This window comes from Oncorhynchus mykiss, chromosome 10 (genome assembly GCF_013265735.2).
Source record: "Oncorhynchus mykiss isolate Arlee chromosome 10, USDA_OmykA_1.1, whole genome shotgun sequence".
Classification (NCBI taxonomy): domain Eukaryota; kingdom Metazoa; phylum Chordata; class Actinopteri; order Salmoniformes; family Salmonidae; genus Oncorhynchus; species Oncorhynchus mykiss.
Window position 1 is genome coordinate 15955176 of NC_048574.1, and position 27015 is coordinate 15982190.

At 41.0% G+C, this 27015-nt stretch overlaps 1 protein-coding gene across 22 annotated transcripts in view; it reads left to right on the forward strand.

The window, feature by feature from the left end:
* LOC110533415 (disks large homolog 2) overlaps window positions 1-27015 on the forward strand; it is a 312764-nt gene that overhangs the window by 273964 nt on the left and 11785 nt on the right. For 15 of the 22 annotated variants that reach the window (XM_036989771.1, XM_036989783.1, XM_036989775.1 and 12 more), the window contains 6 exons: window positions 9427-9583; window positions 12327-12429; window positions 21563-21677; window positions 21773-21949; window positions 22434-22509; window positions 25341-25440. In XM_036989771.1, the coding sequence (XP_036845666.1) occupies window positions 9427-9583; window positions 12327-12429; window positions 21563-21677; window positions 21773-21949; window positions 22434-22509; window positions 25341-25440 (728 nt within the window). Of the gene's footprint in view, window positions 1-9426; window positions 9584-12326; window positions 12430-21562; window positions 21678-21772; window positions 21950-22433; window positions 22510-25340; window positions 25441-25978; window positions 26025-27015 lie in introns of all 22 variants that reach the window. The other 7 variants (XM_036989777.1, XM_036989778.1, XM_036989779.1 and 4 more) reach the window with 3 other exon arrangements.

Consider the following 27015-nt stretch of genomic DNA (forward strand, 5'->3'; position numbering starts at 1 on the left):
ACACTGAAGGTTAAGGCGGTTAAAGGATCACTTTACTAAAAAAAAACATCTCTAGTGTTTTGATACATTTTCTAGATTAGCAGTTCAGTTTTCATCACTCTTTTTTGCTTTTTACTGAAAGTGCTTTATCTTGAAAGCTTAACTGCTAACACGCATCATTTTGTGGGACTACGATTCCCCACATGGCAGCTTCTTGCCATTGTTGCTAGCTATCTGACTGTCCAGAATCATTACAACACGGAACCAGGTGGTGACACAGACCAATCACGGGCTGGCAGGTTACGAGGAGGCTCATGCACGTTCTTTGCACGTGTCTCTCAGGCAGAATGAAAATGACTACATCAACCATGATCCTTTGCTACTTACGGCCACTTTCTCCATGATCTTTAGCAATTTTGTTGGGTGCCATTCAGCCGTATTCAGTAATATGGCGCGCTTCAAATTAAAATATTTCTGGCTTCAGGCGCCGTCGGGAGTTTTCCATAGGAATACATGGCTGATGTCAGAGCTATCACCATCTAATGGTTTTTATGTCTATGGAATGGAGACTTGGCACTTCCTGCATCATATTTCAATGGATAAGCCTGCTGTCCATTATGCAAGTAATTGCAGCGCTTGTTAGATATGTATTAATGAAATGGTGTTGTTCACATGTGGCAGCCTAAAGGAGAGGCGGAGTAGGATTTGTTTTTGTATTTGGTCAAAGTTAAACTTACAAGGGATATTTCAAACTGCTGACAGTTATGTGGGCATTGACAATGGTTCAAATGAATGGCATATGTTTTTTTATTTGCTGTTGAAGAGTCACTCAGTTGAAGCACACACTATGGTAGGTCTTTATCAAGCTCTGACCATGTGGATGAACCCAAAATTTGATTTAGTAATTTGTATGATTGTTTTTTTCAACCATTTGTCAGAATGTAGCTTAACTTGGCATCCTTCCATACCATTTGTATTGTGTACATATGTGTCACACAAATGCTTCTCTGGCTTAAAATGACAAGTAGGGATGAAAGGATGTTCATAGATTTTTTCTGGATGTGCCGACTCAATATTGAATTCATTTCATTTCGATGACTTTCCCTACGCTTGATGTGTCTTGACATGTCAAACATTGTTAACTGAGATGCATTTGATAACCATCAAATGGGATTCAATAATCCTTTATTGATAGGTCAAGGGTAGTTGACAGAAATGATTGACGTACTGTAGGGTGAATTTGCCCCTAGACACTGATCTTGGGTCATTTCTCCCACTGATGGTTAAGGTTAGGTTTGGGGGAGGGGAAGCTGAACCTAGATCTGTACCTAGAGGAAACTTTACCCAATCTACCAGGATATCAGAGTTTAATTTAGTCCACCTGAATTTAATAATGATTTTATTAGCTATTTCAATGTTTTAATAAGGAGCCTTAGCTACTGTCTCCTTTTACAGAGACTTAGCAAGAGCCTCACAATCACAGAGCCTATGTCATAAAAAAAGGTAAACATTTTGTCTAATTGCTCATCGGTAGGCATAACCACTTCTTTGAACCATTATTAACTGGAAGGCAGTGGTTACGTCCCAAATGGCACACTATTCCATATATAGTGCACAATTTTGACCAGGGCCCATAGGGTGCAGGTCAAAAGTAATGCACTATGTAAGGAATAGGGTGCCATTTGGGACATAGAACATGTTAGTTGAATTGCCTTGTCACCCTTTTTTGGGGGGGGGGGGGCATTTCCTCAATGTTGTGGGCTAAGTGCACTGCCACTTTCATTCTTCTAATCCAATTACAACCCTAGAGAGCTGTGCTTTGACATTCAACTTCTCAGAGGGAGCAGGAAATAATCAAATCGTATCTTTTTTTAAAACCTCTTCCTCTAGAATGCAAGGGGGTGTGCAGTTCCAAGCATTTCTCAAAGGATTAACCCAATGGGCAAAAACTGGTTCAATTAACGTTGTTTCCACGTCATTTCGACCGAAAGAATCAACTTGATGGCGTTGACTCATTGGATTTGCAAAAAGTCATCAACTTAAGGGAATTTCTTTTTTTCTTTTTTTTCAACTTTTAACCTAAATCCAATGGCATGGTATTTTCTTGTTGAATTCACATTAGTTGAAAACTCAACCAATTGTAAATCAAAACTAAACGTTGAACTGACATCTGTGCCCAGTGGGATGTATTCACCTCTCATTCTACTGTAAATTGAGTAGGTTGAGTGGGAACTGCTTAAACACAAGTACTTAGATAGCATAGTCATGTTCTATGTACAGTCTTGTTGTCTCTATCAAAACTCCAATGGAAATCACACAACTTTATTTTGACCAGCGTTGACAATGCATGAAGGTTGAAAATGAATGTTTTTGGCCAGTTGACATGTTTAAGCAGCCTACCCAACCATCTGCATTCAAAATGTCCGTTTACTTCTCACTTTCATGGCATTCTCCCAGCAATATTTTCATATTTTAACACTTTAATATCAAAGGACCTGCATGAGTATAAAGATTCTGGTAAAGCCTAACAAAAGGTGAGATGAAATAAATTGGAGGCGAGAAGAGAACGGCATATCATGGAGCATGTTTAATGCATAGGCGGGATTGGTTGTCTGAGCTTATCCAGAGAAAGGTGAAATTCACAATGAGCTTTCTCTGTTTGTTTGTTTTCCTGTTCGCCCACATGATTGTGTTGAGATGCCTGTGGTTGCCGTGGTACTGCAATCGTCTGTTAGCTATTGCAGGTGTGCTGAATCGATATTACAGAACTATGTTAGCATTAGCATTTTAACTGTAGGCTACCTCCCTGCATTCTAGCCTAGAATAGCCTCCCGTGGGCCTCCAGCTGCCTAACCATCCCGTTCTCCTTATCACTGGGTTACAGCTGGCTGTGTTGGTGTCACAGGGGGCCTCTAGGGACACTGAGGGAGGGCGAGAGCCTGGCTTAAATCCCGTGTGTGTTCTAACAGAAGCATCAGGGTTGTATTCACTAGAAAACGGACGAGTCGAGAAGGACTACCTGAACTTGTCCATCTCAATAGTCTTTAAAAAGGGTGCATCTACCAATGAGAGAGGGGAAAGCGGCTTCTCATTTCTAGCAAGGGGGTCAACCATGTGCATTGTCTTAGCTGAGAAAGCCTCTCAGTTATATACTCAAAGCTGGTCTAAGCACAGTTCATGAGTATTCTCTCAGGATTGTCTCAGATTCTTTGTGAATATGAGCCCCGAATCACAGAAAGACAAACATATACATATCCCCATTTCCATGAATATAATTCCCAACCAATATTATCCGCTACATTAAGAAGATTTGAAATACGTGGCGTCATTTCAAGTTTGGTTTAAACTTTTGTGCCATATTAAGGGACATTCAGGTGCCATCTGGAGTTTGGTTGCCATCTAGTGTTACATTTTGGAAGCAATTCTCTGTTGAGTGCTGGCAGGTTGGCCGTTCCGACAATCCCTCAGCTGTATACCAAAACAAGCTGTATAACCAAAACATGCTGTATAACCAAAACATGCTGTATAACCAAAACATGCTGAATACCAAAACAAGCTGTATAACCAAAACAAGCTGTATAACCAAAACAAGCTGTATAACCAAAACAAGCTGTATAACCAAAACAAGCTGTATAACCAAAACAAGCTGTATAACCAAAACTTGCTGTATAACCAAAACAAGCTGTATAACCAAAACAAGCTGTATAACCAAAACAAGCTGTATAACCAAAACAAGCTGTATAACCAAAACAAGCTGTATAACCAAAACTTGCTGTATAACCAAAACAAGCTGTATAACCAAAACAAGCTGTATAACCAAAACAAGCTGTATAACCAAAACAAGCTGTATAACCAAAACAAGCTGTATAACCAAAATATGCTGTATAACCAAAACAAGCTGTATAACCAAAACATGCTGTATAACCAAAATATGCTGTATAACCAAAACAAGCTGTATACCAAAACAAGCTGTATAACCAAAACAAGCTGTATACAATGTTTTATAGGTGCTCTATTGCACGGATATTCAAATACGAGCCTGGAGGTCCGGACTATTGCTGGTTTAACCTGATAATTAATTGCACACACCAGGTGTCCCAGGTCTAAATCAGTCCCTTATTAGAGGGAAATAATTTAAATCAGCAGGGGAACTGGCTTCGAGGTCCAAATGTTTATCTGCCTGGGGTGATTGGAATTTGCTTGGGGTGTATTCATTACAGAAACCGTTTGCTGTTTAAGAACCAAAACGGAAGCAAAAAGAGGAAATGAAACTGGGAGGGACCTACCTGAATTTGTTCAATAGAAACTCTTGTTTGCAACAGACAAAATATTTTGCAACAGAATCATTACACACCTGCTCTGTGGTGTCACAGTTCAAATTCGTGGTAGTTCTTTTCTTACAGGAAAGCTTACAACAATCACCATGCTCAGACAATGTCCTACACTAATCTTATTTCACACATTTTTTGAGACACACCTTAAAAATGTTTAGGCACCACTGCTTTACCCAAGTGCTTTAAATACCTATTTCACACCTTAAAAATGTTTAGGCACCACTGCTTTACCCAAGTGCTTTAAATACCTATTTCACACCTTAAAAATGTTTAGGCACCACTGCTTTACCCAAGTGCTTTAAATACCTATTTCACACCTTAAAAATGTTTAGGCACCACTGCTTTACCCAAGTGCTTTAAATACCTATTTCACACCTTAAAAATGTTTAGGCACCACTGCTTTACCCAAGTGCTTTAAATACCTATTTCACACCTTAAAAATGTTTAGGCACCACTGCTTTACCCAAGTGCTTTAAATACCTATTTCACACCTTAAAAATGTTTAGGCACCACTGCTTTACCCAAGTGCTTTAAATACCTATTTCACACCTTAAAAATGTTTAGGCACCACTGCTTTACCCAAGTGCTTTAAATACCTATTTCACACCTTAAAAATGTTTAGGCACCACTGCTTTACCCAAGTGCTTTAAATACCTATTTCACACCTTAAAAATGTTTAGGCACCACTGCTTTACCCAAGTGCTTTAAATACCTATTTCACACCTTAAAAATGTTTAGGCACCACTGCTTTACCCAAGTGCTTTAAATACCTATTTCACACCTTAAAAATGTTTAGGCACCACTGCTTTACCCAAGTGCTTTAAATACCTATTTCACACCTTAAAAATGTTTAGGCACCACTGCTTTACCCAAGTGCTTTAAATACCTATTTCACACCTTAAAAATGTTTAGGCACCACTGCTTTACCCAAGTGCTTTAAATACCTATTTCACACCTTAAAAATGTTTAGGCACCACTGCTTTACCCAAGTGCTTTAAATACCTATTTCACACCTTAAAAATGTTTAGGCACCACTGCTTTACCCAAGTGCTTTAAATACCTATTTCACACCTTAAAAATGTTTAGGCACCACTGCTTTACCCAAGTGCTTTAAATACCTATTTCACACCTTAAAAATGTTTAGGCACCACTGCTTTACCCAAGTGCTTTAAATACCTATTTCACACCTTAAAAATGTTTAGGCACCACTGCTTTACCCAAGTGCTTTAAATACCTATTTCACACCTTAAAAATGTTTAGGCACCACTGCTTTACCCAAGTGCTTTAAATACCTATTTCACACCTTAAAAATGTTTAGGCACCACTGCTTTACCCAAGTGCTTTAAATACCTATTTCACACCTTAAAAATGTTTAGGCACCACTGCTTTACCCAAGTGCTTTAAATACCTATTTCACACCTTAAAAATGTTTAGGCACCACTGCTTTACCCAAGTGCTTTAAATACCTATTTCACACCTTAAAAATGTTTAGGCACCACTGCTTTACCCAAGTGCTTTAAATACCTATTTCACCTTCTTTCTTTTTTTTACATGTATTTTTTACGTCATATACAAATGTGCCATTTTCACATGTACAGTTGAAGTCGGAAGTTTACATACACTTAGGTTGGAGTCATTAAAAGTAATTTTCAACCACTCCACACATTTCTTGTTAACAAACTATAGTTTTGGCAAGTCGGTTAGGACATCTACTTTGTGCATGACATAAGTAATTTTTCCAACAATTGTTTACAGACAGATTATTTCACTTAATTCACTGTATCACAATTCCAGTGGGTCAGAAGTTTACATACACTAAGTTGACTGTACCTTTAAACAGCTTGGACAATTCCAGAAAATGATGTCATGGCTTTAGAAGCTTCTGATAGGCTAATTGACATCATTTGAATCAATTGTAGGTGTACCTGTGGATGTATTTCAATGCCACCCTTCAAACTCAGTGCCTCTTTGCTTGACATCACTGGAAATCAAAAGAAATCAGCCAAGACCTCAGAAAAGAAATTGTAGACCTCCACAAGTCTGGTTCATCCTTGGGCGCAATTTCCAAATGCCTGAAGATACCACGTTCATCTGTACAAACAATAGTACGCAAGTATAAACACCATGGGACCACGCAGCCATCATACCGCTCAGGAAGGAGACGCGTTCTGTCTCCTAGAGATGAACATACTTTGGTGCGAAAAGTGCAAATCAATCCCAGAACAACAGCAAAGGACCTTGTGAAGATGCTGGAGGAAACAGGTACAAAAGTATCTATATCCACAGTAAAACGTGTCCTATATCGACATAACCTGAAAGGCCGCTCAGCAAGGAAGAATCCACTGCTCCAAAACCGCTATGAAAAAGCCAGACTACGGTTTGCAACTGCACATGGGGACAAAGATCATACTTTTTGGAGAAATGTCTTCTGGTCTCATGAAACAAAAATAGAACTGTTTGGCCATAATGACCATTGTTATGTTTGGAGGAAAAAGGGGGAGGCTTGCAAGCCCAAGAACACCATCCTAACTGTGAAGCACGGGGGTGGGACCATCATGTTTTTGGAGTGCTTTGCTGCAGCCCTCCTGGCATCATGAGGTAGGACAATTATGTGGATATATTGAAGCAACATCTCAAGACATCAGTCAGGAAATTACAGCTTGGTCGTAAATGGGTCTTCCAAATGGACAATGACCCCAAGCAAAGTTGTGGCAAAATGGCTTAAGGACAACAATGTCAAGGTATTGGAGTGGCCATCACAAAGCCATGACCTCAATCCTATAGATATGAAAAAGTGTGTGCGCGGAGGCCTACAAACCTGACTCAGTTACACCAGCCTGTCAGGAGGAATGGGCCAAAATTCACCCAACTTATTGTGGGAAGCTTGTGGAAGGCTACTCAAAAAGTTTGACTCAAGTGAAACAATTTAAAGGCAATGCTACCAAATACTAATTGAGTGTATGTAAACTTCTGACCCACTGGGAGTGTGATGAAAGAAATAAAAGCTGAAATAAATGATTCTCTCTACTATTATTCTGACATTTCACATTCTTAAAATAAAGTGGTGATCCTAACTGACCTAAGACAGTGAATTTTTACTAGGATTAAATGTCAGAAATTGTGAAGAACTGAGTTTAAATGTATTTGGCTGAGGTGTATGTAAACTTCTGACTTCAACTGTATATACTGGTGTGGTGCTGAATATATATGAAGTATAAGATCAGTGAAGTGTTCCTTTAATACTCCAGTAGATGGCGATCGAATGTAGAACAAGTGTTAGGTCCTATCACAACAATCTAAGGGAACCTACATACCACAGTTTCTTCAGAAGGTAATCATACCCCTTGACTTATTCCACATTTAGTTCTGTTAAAGCCTGAATTCAAAATTGATACAATACCCATAATGACAAAGCGTATACATGTTTTTAGAGCATTTTGCAGATGTATTGAAAATGATATACAGAAATATCAAATTTACATAAGTATTCACACCCCTGAGTCAATACATGTTACAATACCTTTTGGTCTTTCTGGGTAAGTCTCTTAGAGCTTTGCACACCTGCATTGTATAATATTTGCACATTATTCTTTTAAAAATTATTCTAGCTCTGTCAAGTTGGTTGTTGATCATTGCTAGAAATCCATTTGCAAGCCTTGTCATAGATTTTCAAGCCGACTTCAGTCAAAAGCCGACTTCAGACATCAGTCATAACTTCACTAAACTGAAAGGGATATTCAATGTCAGCTTTTCTTTCTTTTTTACCCATCTACAAATATCTGCCCTTTACGAGACATTGGTAAACCTCCCTGGTCCTTGTTTTTGAATCTCTGCTTGAAATTCACTGCAAGACTGAGGGACCTTACAGATAATTGTATGTGTGGGGTACAGCGATGAGGTAGTCATTCAAAAATCATGTTGAACACTATTATTGCACACAGAGTGCGGCTGGTTAGCCTAGTGGTTAGAGCGTTGGACTAGTAACCGGAAGGTTGCAAGTTCAAACCCCCGAGCTAACAAGGTACAAATCTGTTGTTCTGCCCCTGAACTGTTCCTAGGTCGTCATTGAAAATAAGAATTTGTTCTTAACTCACTTGCCTAGTTAAATAAAAATTGTGACTTGTTAAGCACGTTTTTAATACTGAACTTATTTAGGCTGGTCATAACAAATGGGTTGAATACTTGACTCAAGACATTTCAGCTTTTCATTTTTCAGTAAATGTTTTCAAATTTGAAAAATATTATTCCTCTTTGACATAAGGTATTGTGTATAGGCCAGTAACACAATATCTCAATGTTATTTTAAATTCAGGCTGTAACACAACAAAATGTGGAAGAAGTCAGCACACACCTTTCTGAAGGCACTCCTGGGTCAGTGCCTTCAGAAAGTACTCACACCCCTGGTGTGTGCAATTTTTCAATCACATTGAATAAGGTTACACGGGACCTGATCTTCGATCAGCATTCCTTCTCGGAGACACTTGACACATACGAACCAAAGTTGTTTGAAATGCATTTCTATCCATCTCTATAGCTTGATTTCCAGACTTGATCTGTCCTTGTCCTGTCAAGAAACTCAAGAAGAGACCTGGCTACCAACTCAGAACCATCTAGCTTTACTTTACAGATATTATTATGTAGATCATTTTGTGTTGGTTTGACAGAGACAGTGCTTCATTCACAGTAGATTGGTGGAACTACAAGGAAAATCAGTCTCATCTCTCCAAAGAGTTCTTGGGGAAGGTGTTCTCAGAATGTCCTGATTCCTATTTGACTTTATTCCAGTGGGAGCTGGTGACAGAGGCTAGCTCTGTCTTCATACGTGTCTGTGTGAGGAAGTGTGTGTGTGCGTGCACACTTTTCCCCTCACGCTCATGTGCAGGCTCCTCGTCTCCAGGAAACCAGTCAGAAATGGGACAATGATCTAAGTAGAGCACAATCCCCCTTTGGGCCTCTGCCATCTCCGTACTGTGCCCTGTACGCTCTACGTGCCAACGCATCTGTACTGCTTGGTTGTCTTTCTTCTTCTTCTCTCTCCTGGACGGACGGTCAAGATGCTAAGCCCCTCGGACTCGGATGCTGAGCTGATGTACTATCTGACCTGTTTGTACAGGGATCCTAGGAGGATGGTCCTCCACAAGGGCTCCACAGGCCTGGGATTCAACATCGTGGGCGGGGAGGACGGAGAGGGCATCTTTGTCTCCTTCATCCTGGCGGGAGGGCCTGCCGACCTGAGCGGAGAGCTGCGGAGGGGAGACCAGATCTTGTCGGTGAGTTTACCCCAACAAACGCACAGGATGAAGTACACATTTATACTGATATTGTTTCTACATACACACACACAGGTATGTACATGTATTCGTAAATATACTGAGACTATAATGGGCAAGATTATATCCATGAGATGTCCCATTTTCAAGATGGTCCTGAGAAACAGTCCCAGTACTAAGTCATTTTTGTATACTGTAAACAAAGACACTCTTATGTACACACAGTACAGTACAGTCGATACATGTGAGTGCAAACGCTTGCCAGCATTGTATATCTGTAGCCTTCTATCAAAACTATACATCTTTACTGATTTATTTTGTTCATGAGAAGGCAAGCAGTCATAGGTCTGTTTATTTGATTTGATCATTTCTATATCCACACACATTTTTCAGGTTGAACGTAATTGGAATTATTTGTTGAATTTAGTAAAACGTGTTCAAAGTAATCTCAAAACTGAATTGAACTCTTATTAGGGGTCCTAGGAACAGCCTTTTGACACCAGATTTAATGTGTGCTCGTTGGTCTACGTGCACCTAACTATATTGTGAAGAAAACGTTGCTATGTCATAAGATGGCCGATTAACAAGCCAATTCAATTTGATGAATTGTTTCTCAAAATTCCAATGCCTATTCATTCATTCTATCAGCCAAACCGTCAAATCAAACTTGTACAGATAATTGATGTGCAAATGTAATGCTAATGCTAAATTAACTGAAGGCTGTAATGATCATATATGGAACCAGGAATACCAACACTACAGTAACGGTTGGCATTACATTGAACTGAACTGAAACATGACCCCAAAACCACAGAACTGTGGGTTTGGTGAACCGTTACACCCCTAGCTGTAACTTTTGAACCGCGTGTTGATTTTGTCTATCCACACCAATTCTACATTTTTGTTTGTTGTTGTTTTGAATTTTACCCCATTTTCTCCCCAATTTTCGTGGTATCCAATTGTTAGTAGTTACTATCTTGTCTCATCGCTACAACTCCCGTACAGGCTCGGGAGAGACGAAGGTCGAAAGCCATGCGTCCTCCGAAACACAACCCAACCAAGCCGCACTGCTTAACACAGCGCGCATCCAACCCGGAAGCCAGCCGCACCAATGTGTCGGAGGAAACACCGTGCACCTGGCTACCTGGTTAGCGCACACTGCGCCCGGCCCGCCACAGGAGTCGCTAGTGCGCGATGATATCCCTACCGGCCAAACCCTCACGACACTAGGCCAATTGTGCGTAGCCCCACGGACCCAGAGTCTCTGGTGGCACAGCTTTTGCTGGATCTTTGTAGAATTTTTTCATTGCTCCCTTTTTCATGGTATCCAATTGGTTGTCTTGTCTCATCACTGCAACTTCCATACAGACTTGGGAGAGGCAAAGGTCAAGAGCCATGCCTCCGCCGAAACACACGCTGACACAACACACATCCAACCCAGAAGCCAGCCGCACCAATGTGTCAGAGGAAACACCGTACACCTAGCAACCTGGTCAGCGTGCACTGCACCCACCACAGGTGTCACTAATGCATGATGAGACAAGGATATCCCTGCCAGCCAAACCCTCCCTAACCCGGATGACGCTGGGCCAGTTGTTCATCGCCCCATGGGCCTCCCCATGGGGCGAGGCCATGGATGGGGCGAGGCCATGGATCTTTGTTGAATTTTGACCAGGAATCAGAATCGTGTGTTTCAGAATCGTGTGTTTCAGAATCGTGTGTTTCTCTACTCCCTCTATTAACACACAGATAAAAGAGGAAACCTAATTAGTTTGTTTTGAGCTTTTAGTTGGTTAGCTTTGATTTATCTTTTCTCGTTCCTCTTCCAATCACCCACATTGGTTTGTTGACGGAAATAATACTCCTCAAAGCCAATTAGGAGAAGGAAGAGGCGGGACTTGCGAAAGGCTGCCCAGTGTTGAGCGTCTCAAATATAAGTTATTTTTGAGCGTTCGGAAACGCAGACGCTCACGAGCAGTGTGGATGAAATGATTGATTAACATGTACAAGTTAAATTATCTTGGAAAGAGCAGTAGCCTATCGCAGTAAAAGGGTAGCATCAAGCCACATACTGGCACAGTGGCAAACATGTAGTGGCCATAACTCATCACCAATTTGACATGGAGTGATGCAGCTTTGGAAAACATGTTTAAAGGTTTGGCCCTCGTGTTAGACACACCTCTTTCTGTATTCACTATTTGTATTATTTCAACCATGTAAGGTGGGTTTTCAAATCACTCTGGATGCCTGATTAAAATGGATGTAAAACTGTGGTTGGGGTGCCCTTGCCTTCTTTGGCCTTGGTACCTTCATTATAGTAGGCGCATTTCAGCTCTGGCCTGATTTTCATGTCTAAGAATAACTTGTTCCCTCTCTTTCTCTCAGGCACATAGTCTCTCACTTCCCAATCTCTTCACTTCCTCACACTGTCAGACTTGCATTGGAGCAGTGAGCACAAAGACACACACATACACAGACACACACACACACACACACACACATAGACACACACACACACACACACACACACACACACACATACAGACACACACACAGACACACACACGCACGCGCACACACACACACACACACACACACACACACACACACATGGATTGAGGTGAATGGGATGAGTGGAAAGAGAGGGAGAGGGAAGGAGGGATGGCACTATTTAACCTGATATGTTTTGTTTGCAGTTGTAAAAAATTAATGTAGAGATGGGTGTGTCTTTCTGTCACTGCAGGTTAATGGCATCGACCTACGCGGGGCCACCCACGAGCAAGCGGCTGCAGCACTAAAGGGGGCGGGCCAAACTGTAACCATCATTGCTCAGTACAGGCCCGAGGGTGAGTGTCAGCTGTAACAGCCAATCACTGAGCTTCATGATCAAGGTGGAAGACAAATGACAAAACACACTCTAGGACAGTGGTCATCAACCCGTCAAAGCATTCCAAGTCGATCGCTGAACATTTCTGTAAAAAGGCCAACAATAAAAAATACTCACTCCTATTTTATACATTTCTCTCGTGCTGTTAGCTGTAGGTACACTTTATTTAGCTGCCTGGCACATCGGGTAGGTGAAGTTGTCCTCTTTTGAACTGGAGGTGCAAACTCGGCTACCTGGGCGGTAAGAGGTGGACCCTCTGCTGCTTTCTCCCTCTATCCGCTGAGAGACTGATGATCAGATACACCGGCACCGGCACCGTGAGTAAAATAAACAACAAAGACTGTGTTAATGTTGCATAGGCTCAGAAATGGTTGGCGACCACTGCCCTAGTATAACCAAATCCTGTGGACAAATATTGACATCATTTCACAAAAGCAAATAAACACTAATAACCCACAAGGGACATTTTCTGTCCATCTCCGTCTTGTAAATCTCCAGTACATTGCCTGTGGTGCATTGAGTTGCTTTGAGTAGTGTGCCAAGACATGTCATGTTGGATTAAAGTCAGCGGTTGTCTTTGGCAATACTTCATGGGATGTCTGCAGTAAGCGGAAGTCATGGGCCTGTAAAGGTGTATTCTGGGAAGGTTGTCCTGCTACGAATCAGTTTGTCCGAAGATTGTCTTCAGAATCAGTACACGGTACATTTGGTCATAGAAATGTTTTTACCAATGAGAACCTATTGCCTTTTTGTTTTGAGCACATCCAGCTGCAACGTTAGATAGCTGGGACAGCAGGTAGCCTAGCAGTTAAGAGCTATAGGCCAGTAACCGGAAGGTCGCTGAATCGAATCCCTGAGCCGACTAGGTGAAAAATCTGTCTGTGCTCTTGAGCAGGGCACTTAACCCTAGTCGCTCTGGATAAGAGCAAATGTAAATGTAGTTCACAAACTGAACAATATGCCAATATAATTGCTGAAAATCAAATGAAAGAACGTCAGGACTTTTTTCCCTATGACTTTGGCAGCAGCAGGTCAAATGAGGAACATTTGTGAGTATTTGACAGCACTTGCTGTTATATGGATCTCCGCGGGTCACCTTCACTGCAGGAAAGTGTTAAGTAAAAATAACTTTTTAAGGGCCAGAACTGTAATTGTCTAGTAAATACCAGTACATTGCCATAAAATACATTGCTGTTGAGTAATGGGCCAAAATTCACCCAATTTATTGTGGGAAGCTTGTGGAAGGCTACCCAAAACATTTGACCCCAGTTAAACAATTTAAAGGCAATGCTACCAATTGCTAATTGAGTGTATGTAAACTTCTGACCCACTGGGAATGTGATGAAAGAAATAAAAGCTGAAATAAATCATTCTCTCTACTATTATTCTGACATTTCACATTCTTAAAATGAAGTGGTGATCCTAACTGGCCTAAGGATTAAATGTAAGGAATTGTGAAAAACTGAGTTTAAATGTATTTGGCTAAGGTGTATGTAAACTTCCAACTTCAACTGTACATACCTCATACCCATGCACACCCCTTCTATATGACTGTGACCGAATTCTTATACTATGTCCTGGGTCATTCTTCAATTGGAGTGGCAATTGCATCTCTCGCCTTTGCAACGATGAAAAATCACTTCAAATTACAAATAGTTACATATCATACAGGTTTTTGTTCATATTAAACTGTTTATCACTGATAAACAGTGTATGAATTCGCTGCAATCTTTTGAGGAAATTAATCGCAGCCATCTAAACATTTTAATGCACCCAACTGTAGTAAATACAGAATGTAGGAGACTTCAGTCACAGTCTGTCTTTCAGGTTTTGACGCTATACCCCAGCTCAGAGCCCCAAACCAATGACCACTGTGCTTTTCCCTGGTGTAAGGCATCAAGATCTCACATCATCCATCAATACATCCTATTCCATTCATCCATCCATTAACACATCTTATTCCATCCATCCATCAACACATCCTATTCCACCCTTCCATCAACACATCCTATCTCCACCCATCCATCAACACATCCTATTCCACCCATCCATCAACACATCCTATCTCCACCCATCCATCAACACATCCTATTCCACCCATCCATCAACACATCCTATTCCACCCATCCATAACACATCTTATTCTACCCATCCATCCAGCTACACATCCTATTCCATCCATCCATCCATCAACACATCCTATTCATCCATCCATCCATTAACACATCTTATTTCATCCATTAACACATCCTATTCATCCATCCATCCATTAACACATCTTATTTCATCCATCAACACATCCTATTCCACCCATCCATCAACACATCCTATTCCACCCGTCCATAACACATCTTATTCTACCCATCCATCCAGCTACACATCCTATTCCATCCATCCATCCATCAACACATCCTATTCATCCATCCATCCATTAACACATCTTATTTCATCCATTAACACATCCTATTCATCCATCCATCCATTAACACATCTTATTTCATCCATCAACACATCCTATTCCACCCATCCATCAACACATCCTATCTCCACCCATCCATCAACACATCCTATTCCACCCATCCATCAACACATCCTATTCCACCCGTCCATAACACATCTTATTCTACCCATCCATCCAACTACACATCCTATTCCACCATCAACACATCCTATTCATCCATCCATCCATTAACACATCTTATTTCATCCATTAACACATCCTATTCATCCATCCATCCATTAACACATCTTATTTCATCCATCAACACATCCTATTCATCCATCCATCAACACATCCTATTCCATCCTTCCGTCCATCCATCCTTCCATCCATCCATCCATCCATCCATCCATCCATCCATCCATCCATCCATCCACACATCTTATTTCATCCATCCAACCATCTACACATTCTATTCCATCCATCAACACATCTTGCTCCATCCATCCATTTACACATCCTCTTTTAGTTGGATTCTTTTAAACTTTTTGCACTTTATTTTGCTGAACTCAAGGCCAACCCATTTAATTGCCTGTTTAATTCTTCATTTATTTAAGCTTTTTTGTTTTGTTTTATTCTTTAAAATAATTTGAGACCAACATTGAACGAGGGACAATCTTAGTAAATTGGTTCCTAGTATTTGTCCCTGTTTTGTTATTATTCATATGATTTATTTTTATTATTGCCACACATGTAAATAGGTAACTGACAAACCCAGTCATCATGACACACAAGTACATGCAGAGAGAAAAACAAGTCATTTTCGGTAGCACATAAGCTACTATTCCTGTCTCCCTTATTCATGTATTTCATATATTTTCTAAATATACATTCTTTACAAAATATCAAAGTGCTTTTGTTTTGAAAGAGAAATCTTTCTGATTTCTGCGTTTCATGTCCAAATCCTCCCAAGGTGTTTAAAATGTATTGTGTAGCTCAATAAAGTTTGTTAAAGATGATTGACGAAATTCCAACACATCTGAAATCAGAGATATTCACTTGCATTGGTTTTGTGTCAAAGTGCTAAAAAGCTAGCATTTGGAGACAGTGGCAAGGTAAACATGGGTAATTTGGATGAATTATCCCTTTAATATTAAAGCACATGTTCACACCCTTTCCCTAGGGAAACCTAGACAATGGTTTAGGTGACTGGAAATTCAGTTGCTATAATTACTATTTCTGACGCATTTTATGTTATTATTTTAAGCTTTCCAAATTACAGAGGATTCAGTTACTTGGATAACCTTGGATCTTGGATAACCCTGTCTCTATGTAACATGTTGTGCCATGACTATTTTCCCCCTCAATGCATGTGTCAGAAAGAAGCTCCATCATGATCCGAGTGTTGAGGGTGCTTGTGAAATAGATTTGGGCAGCTGTCTAATACTATCCAGATTTACTTTTTGAGGGCTTGAATCAGGTGATTCTAAAGGGAGCAATACACAGAGATAAACTATCTTTATAGACACAAACGGGCATCTTGTTTTGTAATATTCTTTCATACATGACATCATATAATCTTATATCATACATTTCTTACATGTTTTCTTCATGGTAGTGTCTCTGAAAGACACCCGTTTATGGAGTCTGAATTGTCTGAATGATGAATGAATAAGAAACTATTAGAGGTGTGGCATCATCCTTTTCTCTTTACCCCTTCTTCATTTGCTTCCTGCCCACTAGTTTTCCAATCTACCCGTCATAGGATTCATTCCACTCAATTAACTTTATCTGATTTGTGCATTTTAGTAATTTAGCAGACACTCTTATCCAGATACATTTTCGTACTGCAGCAGAGAAATAAAACGAGAAGTCATTTTGATAGATAGTAACGGGAAGATGCTTCCCTCCTCTTTTTTACATGGCAAGGCAGCTTCAGCCCATGGGGGCAGGTGTTTGGGGAGTGTGCTCTACTATACTTGGATAGCAGCCAATGGATGTTAACACTGCTGCCTGCGTACTCCTTGTTACAAACACCTTCCCAATTGGCCTCTCCTCTATCCATCCTTCAGCGTGCCAGATGAGAAAGATATTCCTTCCCCCATGCATGTTGGCTTGCTTACTGATGCAGTGGGCAAAGTCAGAGGACTGTGAGTGAGCGTGCTGAGTGAGCGTGCTGAGTGAGCGTGCTGAGTGAGTGAGCGTGCTGAGTGAGTGAGCATACAGTATCCAGGCGAACAGAAGACAGGAAGGCAGCACCCAGTGTGAGACAGACTAGTAGTTGCAGAGAAAGGAGGATAGAGGAGCTGAAGCACACACAGAGAGGTATGTGTGCTAGTCAGCTGTGTGTCTGTGCCTGTGTTGTGTGGTTGTGTGTGTGCTTGTGTATGAGAAAGAAAGGAGAATTGTGAATGAAGTTGGTGTGTGTATGCATTGCTTTGTTCTCTGCATGCTGTGTTGTAATGAAGAGTATAGGTACCAACATTTGTTTTACTCCAGGGACTAAAGCTTAAGTGGAACAAAGCAAGATTAGACACATCTCAAATTAAGACGGTAGTTGCATCTTTGTCAAACTATACAAAGCTTGAGGAATGGATCTTTTTACAATTTATAAAAAAAAATGTTTTTAGAGACACTCAAAGGTTTTTCTACAGATGACGCTACTCTGTTGACACATTACAAGACCTGTTTTAGAACCTCATCTAGTTACAGCACTGAATAATTTTCTAGATTTTTCTTTCTTTCTGTCTCTCGCTCTGCATTGTTTTCCTGCTGGTTGCAATGCACATTATTATCTCTCTCATTGAAGGGACAGCTCTGCCAGCCAAGCCTGTGCGAATCTGCTCTTGTTCTCCCCTAAATCTCTGCAATCTCAGATGGAAGCACTTCACGTGTCTGGGAAGAAATAGGCTTTAAGACTCAGATTCCCTCTTTGGATGATTTGTGTAGTATTATTTTTTATAAAACCTTTTGATTATACCTGTTCATCTAGATGATGAACTCTCTCAGTCCAAAGGTTAGTCTGATTGACTGGGTCATGCGCTCTCAGTCCTGCCTAGCTGACCGCTGTACCGAGGTACGTGTGGGCTTTAGGCTGAGGTGAGTCTCTCTGCCTCATTAGCTGCATGGCTGCTCTGCGCTGTAGAGGCGATTGCTGCAGCAGTGTTTCAGTACAGGGATACTTCACCCAAATTACTCTCCCACATATAATGATTGTATATGGACAAGTAGACTGCAATCCCCTCTTTTCCATCTGATTTACCTAGCAACGGTCACCAATCGTTGACTCGCATACAAATCGTTTTACAGTAGCTTTAAAGAAACTTCAGAGACTGGGATGATTTGGGCTGCTAGGGGGACTTTAAGCTTTGAGCCTTTTTCCAAATGTCAAATGAGCAAAGAGCTATAAGTATGTACATTTTCTACAGTGCCACCAGGTGGCTTAATGCTTCCATAGCACTCCTATAGGCTACTGTCCTTACCTAAATCAAATCAAATCATCAAATCAAATGTACAGTGCCTTGCGAAAGTATTCGGCCCCCTTGAACTTTGCGACCTTTTGCCACATTTCAGGCTTCAAACATAAAATATAAAACTGTATTTTTTTGTGAAGAATCAACAACAAGTGGGACACAATCATGAAGTGGAACGACATTTATTGGATATTTCAAACTTTTTTAACAAATCAAAAACTGAAAAATTGGGCGTGCAAAATTATTCAGCCCCCTTAAGTTAATACTTTGTAGCGCCACCTTTTGCTGCGATTACAGCTGTAAGTCGCTTGGGGTATGTCTCTATCAGTTTTGCACATCGAGAGACTGACATTTTTTCCCATTCCTCCTTGCAAAACAGCTCGAGCTCAGTGAGGTTGGATGGAGAGCATTTGTGAACAGCAGTTTTCAGTTCTTTCCACAGATTCTCGATTGGATTCAGGTCTGGACTTTGACTTGGCCATTCTAACACCTGGATATGTTTATTTTTGAACCATTCCATTGTAGATTTTGCTTTATGTTTTGGATCATTGTCTTGTTGGAAGACAAATCTCCGTCCCAGTCTCAGGTCTTTTGCAGACTCCATCAGGTTTTCCTCCAGAATGGTCCTGTATTTGGCTCCATCCATCTTCCCATCAATTTTAACCATCTTCCCTGTCCCTGCTGAAGAAAAGCAGGCCCAAACCATGATGCTGCCACCACCATGTTTGACAGTGGGGATGGTGTGTTCAGCTGTGTTGCTTTTACACCAAACATAACGTTTTGCATTGTTGCCAAAAAGTTCCATTTTGGTTTCATCTGACCAGAGCACCTTCTTCCACATGTTTGGTGTGTCTCCCAGGTGGCTTGTGGCAAACTTTAAACGACACTTTTAATGGAAATCTTTAAGAAATGGCTTTCTTCTTGCCACTCTTCCATAAAGGTCAGATTTGTGCAATATACGACTGATTGTTGTCCTATGGACAGAGTCTCCCACCTCAGCTGTAGATCTCTGCAGTTCATCCAGAGTGATCATGGGCCTCTTGGCTGCATCTCTGATCAGTCTTCTCCTTGTATGAGCTGAATGTTTAGAGGGACGGCCAGGTCTTGGTAGATTTGCAGTGGTCTGATACTCCTTCCATTTCAATATTATCGCTTGCACAGTGCTCCTTGGGATGTTTAAAGCTTGGGAAATCTTTTTGTATCCAAATCCGGCTTTAAACTTCTTCACAACAGTATCTCGGACCTGCCTGGTGTGTTCCTTGTTCTTCATGATGCTCTCTGCGCTTTTAACGGACCTCTGAGACTATCACAGTGCAGGTGCATTTATACGGAGACTTGATTACACACAGGTGGATTGTATTTATCATCATTAGTCATTTAGGTCAACATTGGATCATTCAGAGATCCTCACTGAACTTCTGGAGAGAGTTTGCTGCACTGAAAGTAAAGGGGCTGAATAATTTTGCACGCCCAATCTTTCAGTTTTTGATTTGTTAAAAGAGTTTGAAATATCCAATAAATGTTGTTCCACTTCATGATTGTGTCCCACTTGTTGTTGATTTTTCACAAAAAAATACAGTTTTATATCATTATGTTTGAAGCCTGAAATGTGGCAAAAGGTCGCAAAGTTCAAGGGGGCCGAATACTTTCGCAAGGCACTGTATTTATATAGCCCTTCGTACATCGGCTGATATCTCAAAGTGCTGTACAGAAACCTAGCCTAAAACCCCAAACAGCAAGCAATGCAGGTGTAGAAGCACGGTGGCTAGAAAAAACTTCCTAGAAAGGCCAAAACCTAGAAAGAAACCTAGAGAGGAACCAGGCTATCTACATTATGCATACAGAATTACAAACCCGAGTTGAGTCAATCTGATTTACAGTTCATGGGAAGAAGATTTCTGAAGGTTTTTGTGGACATTTGGTTTGGATGGGAATGCAAGGGGCCTCACAGCAGTTCTAAGAGCAACATTTAGGAGAACTATCTGAGCTTTCTATACTGTATGTTCAGAGTGTTCACGCAATATGAAGGTGTAGGGGGAAGTTTCCCTAAGGCTAGATTCAATCCGGACAGAGGAAGATCCGCACTATAGCGCAATTTAAATGTAAAGGTAATTTCAGATTGAGCCGACAAATGCAGCATTTACCTTCAATGCAGTATCCGGGAACGCAGTATCCAGGAACAGCTCCAGACCATTATTCCTCCTCAACCAGACCACTTTACAGTTGGCACTATGCAATGGGGCAGGTAGCCTTCCCCTGGTATCTGCCAAACCCAGATTCGTCCGTCAGACTGCCAGATGATGAAGCGTGATTCATCGCTCCAGAGAACGTGTTTTCACTGCTCCAGAGTCCAATGGCGGCGAGCTTTACACCACTCCAGCCGACGCTTGGCATTGCACATGGTGATCTTAGGCTTGTGTACAGCTGCTCGGCCATGGAAACCCATTTCATGAAGCTCCTGACGAATAATTAGTTTGCTGACGTTGCTTCCAGAGACAGTATGGAATTCGGTAGTGAGTGTTGCCATCGAGGACAGACGTTTTAACGTGCTTCAGCACTAGCTGGTCCCGTTCTTTGACCTTGTGTGGCCTACCACTTCGCGGCTGAGTCATTGTTGCTCCTAGACATTTCTACTTCACAATAACAGCCCTTACAGTTGACCGGGGCAGCTCTAGCAGGGCAGAAATTTGACAAACTGACTTGTTGGAAATGTTGCACCCTTTGATTGTGTCACATTGAACGTCACTGAGCTCTTCAGTAAGGCCATTCTACTGCCAATGTTTGTATTTGGAGATTGCATGGCTTTGTGCTCGATTTTATACACCTGTCAGTCAGCAACAGGTGTGGCTGAAACAGCCGATTACACTCATTTGAAGGGGTGTCCACATACTTTTGTATATATGGTGTATTTTACATGGTAATACATATTGTACATGCATCATCAATCAATATAAAGAAGTTAAAAACATTGGTTATGTCCATTTGAAATGTAAGCAGTTTAATTTGTTTCCCTCTCAATGTTTACTGATGCACATTAAATGTCACCAAAATCCTTTAGCCAACCTAGGTTACTGTTCTGAACAGATTATCCTCCCTTTCCTTTGCAATGTAGAGCAGTCTACATTGAGTGTAAACAGAACATTATTGTAATCCTGGGTGTTGTTGTCTTTCACTTGCAGAGTACGGGCGTTTCGAGGCCAAAATCCATGATCTGCGGGAACAGATGATGAACCATAGCATGAGCTCTGGGTCCGGATCCCTCCGAACCAATCAGAAACGCTCCCTTTACGTCAGGTGGGTCTCTTTTGGACTTAGTTAAAGTCATCCTGAATAGATGGCATTAACGTCATTTTTCTATAATAGCATGTCTCCCTCTGACTCCCTCACAGGGCACTGTTCGACTATGAAAAGGCCAAAGACAGTGGACTCCCTAGCCAGGGCCTCAGCTTCAGGTATGGGGACATCCTCCACGTCATCAACGCCTCAGACGATGAATGGTGGCAGGCCCGGAGGGTGACCCCTGATGGGGACAGCGAAGAGATGGGGGTCATCCCCAGCAAGAGGAGGTAAGTGGTGGATTTGCTAAACTAAAAGTCAAAGTGCTTAACCAAAAGGTTAGCTTCTGGGGGACAGTGGACTCTACGTCCCTACCTTTTCACAAAATGTACCTGTGAGTGGCTGAAAGAAAAAGTTTCTTTATTCCTGTTCCAGCAACAAAATTAACATTTGTTGTATCATTTTTCTGCAAGAAAAACGTAATTCTACAACAGCTACTTTTAAATTAGGCTTCATGTGAGAGATTATACAGGTCTACTGTATCCAAGCCTACAGCATTTAACCCATCTCAAGAGGTGCAATAGGTGTGGTAGACCAGGGGGTGCTGCTGCACCTGGTAGACCAGATGGTGCTGCTGCACCTGCATATGACAACTGAGTGACAAGCACAAACATTGTTTTAAAACAAATCAATTCCAGCAGATAGCGTTGGAGAAATGGAAAAGCCACTGTAGCATGACTGTTTTTGTCCATGTGTCTGTCCTGATACTGACAGGGTTGAGAGGAAAGAACGAGCTCGACTAAAGACAGTGAAGTTCAATGCCAAACCGGGAACCATCGATTCCAAAGGGGTAAGTGCTAAGATCTTATACTAAGGACTGGCAAGCCAACTTAACTTTTGATGGAAGACATTTTCTGAAATGGAAGTGGTTGTAAACCCATATATCAATTACATTCCTTTGTGATATGAAGTAGAGAGAGTAGCTTCTAAACCTCTAAACCTTTGTTTTTGTCTTAATACACGTGAAATGTGGATGTGTAACGTTATCAAGAGCAACTTTCAGATTTCACATCAGGTTTCTCAGATTTCCCCTCGCATTTGGAGAAGTTGTGATAGTAATGTATGTTCATCTAAAGCATTAGCCCGAGGTCTCTCTGCCTGTGTGGCAAAGACATCACATCTCTGCAGCAGCACCTTCTCCCTGACAGATTTACCTCACAGCCCTTACCCTAAATAAACATTGCACATTGTATAATTAGATTTTTTTGTGAAGCATTAGAGGCTATTTTTTCCTTTAATGTCATATCGGTCCCTGGGCCACCCTCTGCAGAAGCCAAATCACCATACATCCTTCAAACTCTTTGTCCATTTTGGACATAGCAGCAGGACATTTGGCCGTGTTCCTCAGTGTTTTTGCATGCCTATGTTACAAGTAACGAGTAGATTTTGTGTTGTATTCGCTGCGCTCTTTTTAAAACAGGTTCCAAAAGGTTTTGGAGGGTTTGATCATACAAATGTATTTAAATGTTTAACAGATGCCTCTCTTCACATTTCTCAAAAATATTGAAAAGTTGTACTGACATTTTGCATGGTTATAGCTAAAATAATGTCCATAAGCTTCCAGTAAAGAGATACACAACTTCCCCTTGGATTATAGCTGAACTATACCTATTTTAGCCTCCCCAATAGGCTAACATCTCTTGATTAGGTCTCCAGGTGTTGAACTAAGGTCGCTATAGTATATGAACATTTCGCTACACCTGCAATAACATCTGCTTAACATGTATATGTGACCAATAAAATTTGAGAAACAGACGCCTCACAAGTCCTCAACTGGCAGCATCATTAAATAGTACCCGCAAAACACCAGTCTCAACGTCAACAGTGAAGAGGCGACTCTGGGATGCTGGCCTTCTAGGCAAAGTTCCTCTGTCCAGTGTCGGTGTTCTTTTGCCCATCTTAATCTTTTCTTTTTATTGGCCAGTCTGAGATATGGATTTTTCTTTAAATCTCTGCCTAGAAGGCCAGCATCCCAGAGTCACCTCTTCACTGTTGACGTTGAGACTGGTGTTTTGCGGGTACTATTTAATGAAGCTGCCAATTGAGGACTTGTGAAGCGTCTGTTTCTCAAACTAGTCACTAATGTACTTGTCCTCTTTCTCCGTTGTGCACCGGGGCCTCCCACTCCTCTATGTATTCTGGTTAGAGCTAGTTTGCGCTGTTCTGTGAAGTGAGTAGTACACAGCGTTGTACAATATCTTCAGTTTCTTGCCAATTTTTCAAATTGAATAGCCTTCATTTTTCAGAACAAGAATAGACTGATGAGTTTATTCTTTGTTTCTGGCCATTTTGAGCCTGTAATCAAACCCACAAATGCTGATGCTCCAGATACTCAATTAGTCTAAAGAAGGACAGTTTTATTGCTTCTTTAATCAGAATAACAGTTTTCAGCTGTGCTAACATAATTGCAAAAGGGTTTTCTAATGATCAATTGGCCTTTAAAAATGATACATTTGGATTAGCTAACAACGTGCCATTGGAACACAGGAGTGATGGTTGCTGATAATGGGCCTATGTAGATATTCCATCAAAGAATCTGCCGTATCCAGCTACAATAGTCATTTACAACATTAACAATGTCTACACTGTATTTCTGATCAATTTGTTATTTTAATGGACAAAAATGTTTGCTTTTCTTTCAAAAACAAGGACATTTCTAAGTGACCCCAAACTTTTGAACAGAAGTGTACGTAGTTAAGGCTGGTATTGAACCAGTTTCGGTGATCATTGCTGGTTTAACGATTATACCTTTAGAATCGGATTTATGAAGCACATGCATGCAAATGAGTATTCGTCACAAATAAACATCACAACTGCAATTCCTTCTTTCTCCTCCACGCCACCTCCTAGCTTCTCAAACAGCGCTATGCACAACTTCTCTCCTTTAATTTTGTTTGTTTGTAATTTAACACTCACAACATTTGATCAATCTGACCCCTTCGTATCATATTTCTTTATATGTTTGTTAATTTAGGATTTGATATCTTCACAAGCCTATCTAAATATATAGTTTTAGGCAAAAATGACCTGATTTCTTTCAGCCATGGCATGGGATCTCATCCTTCCACCTCCTGGAGTTCTAACCTGCATGATTGTTGGACATCATTTGTATCACAGCCGTGTTCCTAATGTCATAGCATGATCCTGTTAACGTCTTTGCTGCATGGCATACCACATATTGGCATTTATCTGTGTGTTTGACACGTGTTCTCTGATTTTGTTTTATTTTCAAGTGTTTGAGAATGTCTTGGGTGCAATTATTGTGCACATGAAGTAAATGATGGCAAATTATTAGTGTAGTTCTTCTCTATCAAACATTGAGTCATTTTGACAGTGTTATCATCGAACAGACAAACAAAATGAGATATTTGTGAAATGTCATGATTAATTCATGATCATTTGTATTAGCTAAAGCAACATATTTATATGATTAGGTTATAATTCAACCCTGCTCTGATGGATGAATCATCTAGTGTAATGTCAGTCCTGTAGTCCATTTCTGGTGACCACGCCATAATTTCTTCATGTCCCACATATTGCAGCTAGTTGGTTTGTCAGCATGAATATGACAACAATTAGAGCTCCCTGTTTGCCCCACCCCATGCTTTCTTTCCTCCACAGTCATTCAATGACAAGCGTAAAAACAACTTCATCTTTACACGAAAGTTCCCATTCTACAAGAACAAGGAGTTGGGTGAGCAGGATGGCAGTGATTCAGAACGTAAGTAGGCTTGAACACACACACACACTGACACAGGTACACACACTGACACAGGTACACACACTGACACAGGTACACACATCGACACAGGTACACACACCGACACAGGTACACATAGGTGACATATAAATTGTGGAGACGTGTGCAGGTATAGGGTTTTCACGGAGGTCCCCTTCCTATCTTTCTTTTTTCTCTCTCTGTTGGCTCTGGTGCAGTGATGGTGTCTGGGTGCTCAGATCAGGATCAACACTGAGCAGTGGTTCCTCAAAAACTACCCCGGCCATCATCTATCACAAAGTGGTCCAATTATCTGATATGACTTTTTTTATTTTTTAATACAGTTTATGACAGGTTATGACCGGTTCCGGCTGGTCGTCTTGTGTCTGAACTGAGACAGATGATCTGAGCTCGGCTAACTAATCTTGCCTTTCAGGATTTCACAGCTTCCCCTCTTTAATGCCACTTACCTCTTCCTTCCACCTTTCTGGCTATCCCTGCCCTGTCTCCTTGTCTTTGCTCTCTTGGGACGGCCATGTAGGACATCCCAGGAATAGGTGACGACGGGTATGGGACGAAGACGCTGAGTAAGTTGGTTGAGGAATGGTCCTGTCTGTACAGTCAAGCAACACTCCCCTCCCCCCAACACATTTCTCTTTTGACTTTGTGTTTGTTTCCTCCCTCTTTATTTTTTTTGTTCCCTTATTGACTCATTTTGATAGCCTGTTTGCATGCATCAGTATGACCTCTCAGTTTTTGTCCTGATTGTCTTGGTTTCTGTCACCTCCCATCCAAACTCTGACATTGTTTGCAAATCACAAAAAAGAAAGACATAAAAAAAAGTGTTTGAGTTGTCTGGAAATACATTTTGTGTTTTTATCATGTAACTAGTCTGTTCATTGTCTCTTTCTATAACAGACACAGCTATTTGGGTGTACTCTTGGGCAGCTGAATGTGATCACCTATTTTTAGGCCAGCATGCTGAGGTGTTCGTACTGTCAATGCTGTGTATATTTGTGTCTTTAAATGATTTCACATTGTACATTTTTAATGTTCTCTGTAATCTATGATCCATGATCTTCCTCTATTTTGATGTATTGTTGAATCCCATGAAAATATGAGGTGCAAAGTGAAAGGGAAAAGTGCTCTTGTTTTGCTAGCTACGGTAGTCTCTTAACCCTTTACACTCGTACCCATATACTGGTTCAAAATGGCATATTTGGGCACTAATAAGCAGGGGTTGGAACCAAAATTATGAACAGAAACAAATTTTTTTTTTGTTCTCTTTCACTGTTCCAACCAGCAAAATAAAATTCTGAACCTGTTCAAATCCCCAAAAAGTACTGGTTTATATCGTTCCGTTCTGTTCCTTTTTTAACCTGTAAATCAAAGTTTTTTTTACATTTAGCTCATTAAATTACTTCACCAATCAGTGCGAATACAGCAGGCAAGCTAGTTGTTCACATGCGTGATGGAAAGACAAGTGTGGCCTATGGCGCAAGATGCGACTGAAATTTGTCAGGTGGGGAGAGAGCGAGTGAGGGTTGAAGAGGAGGCTTAAAGCTCTGGGCATCTTGT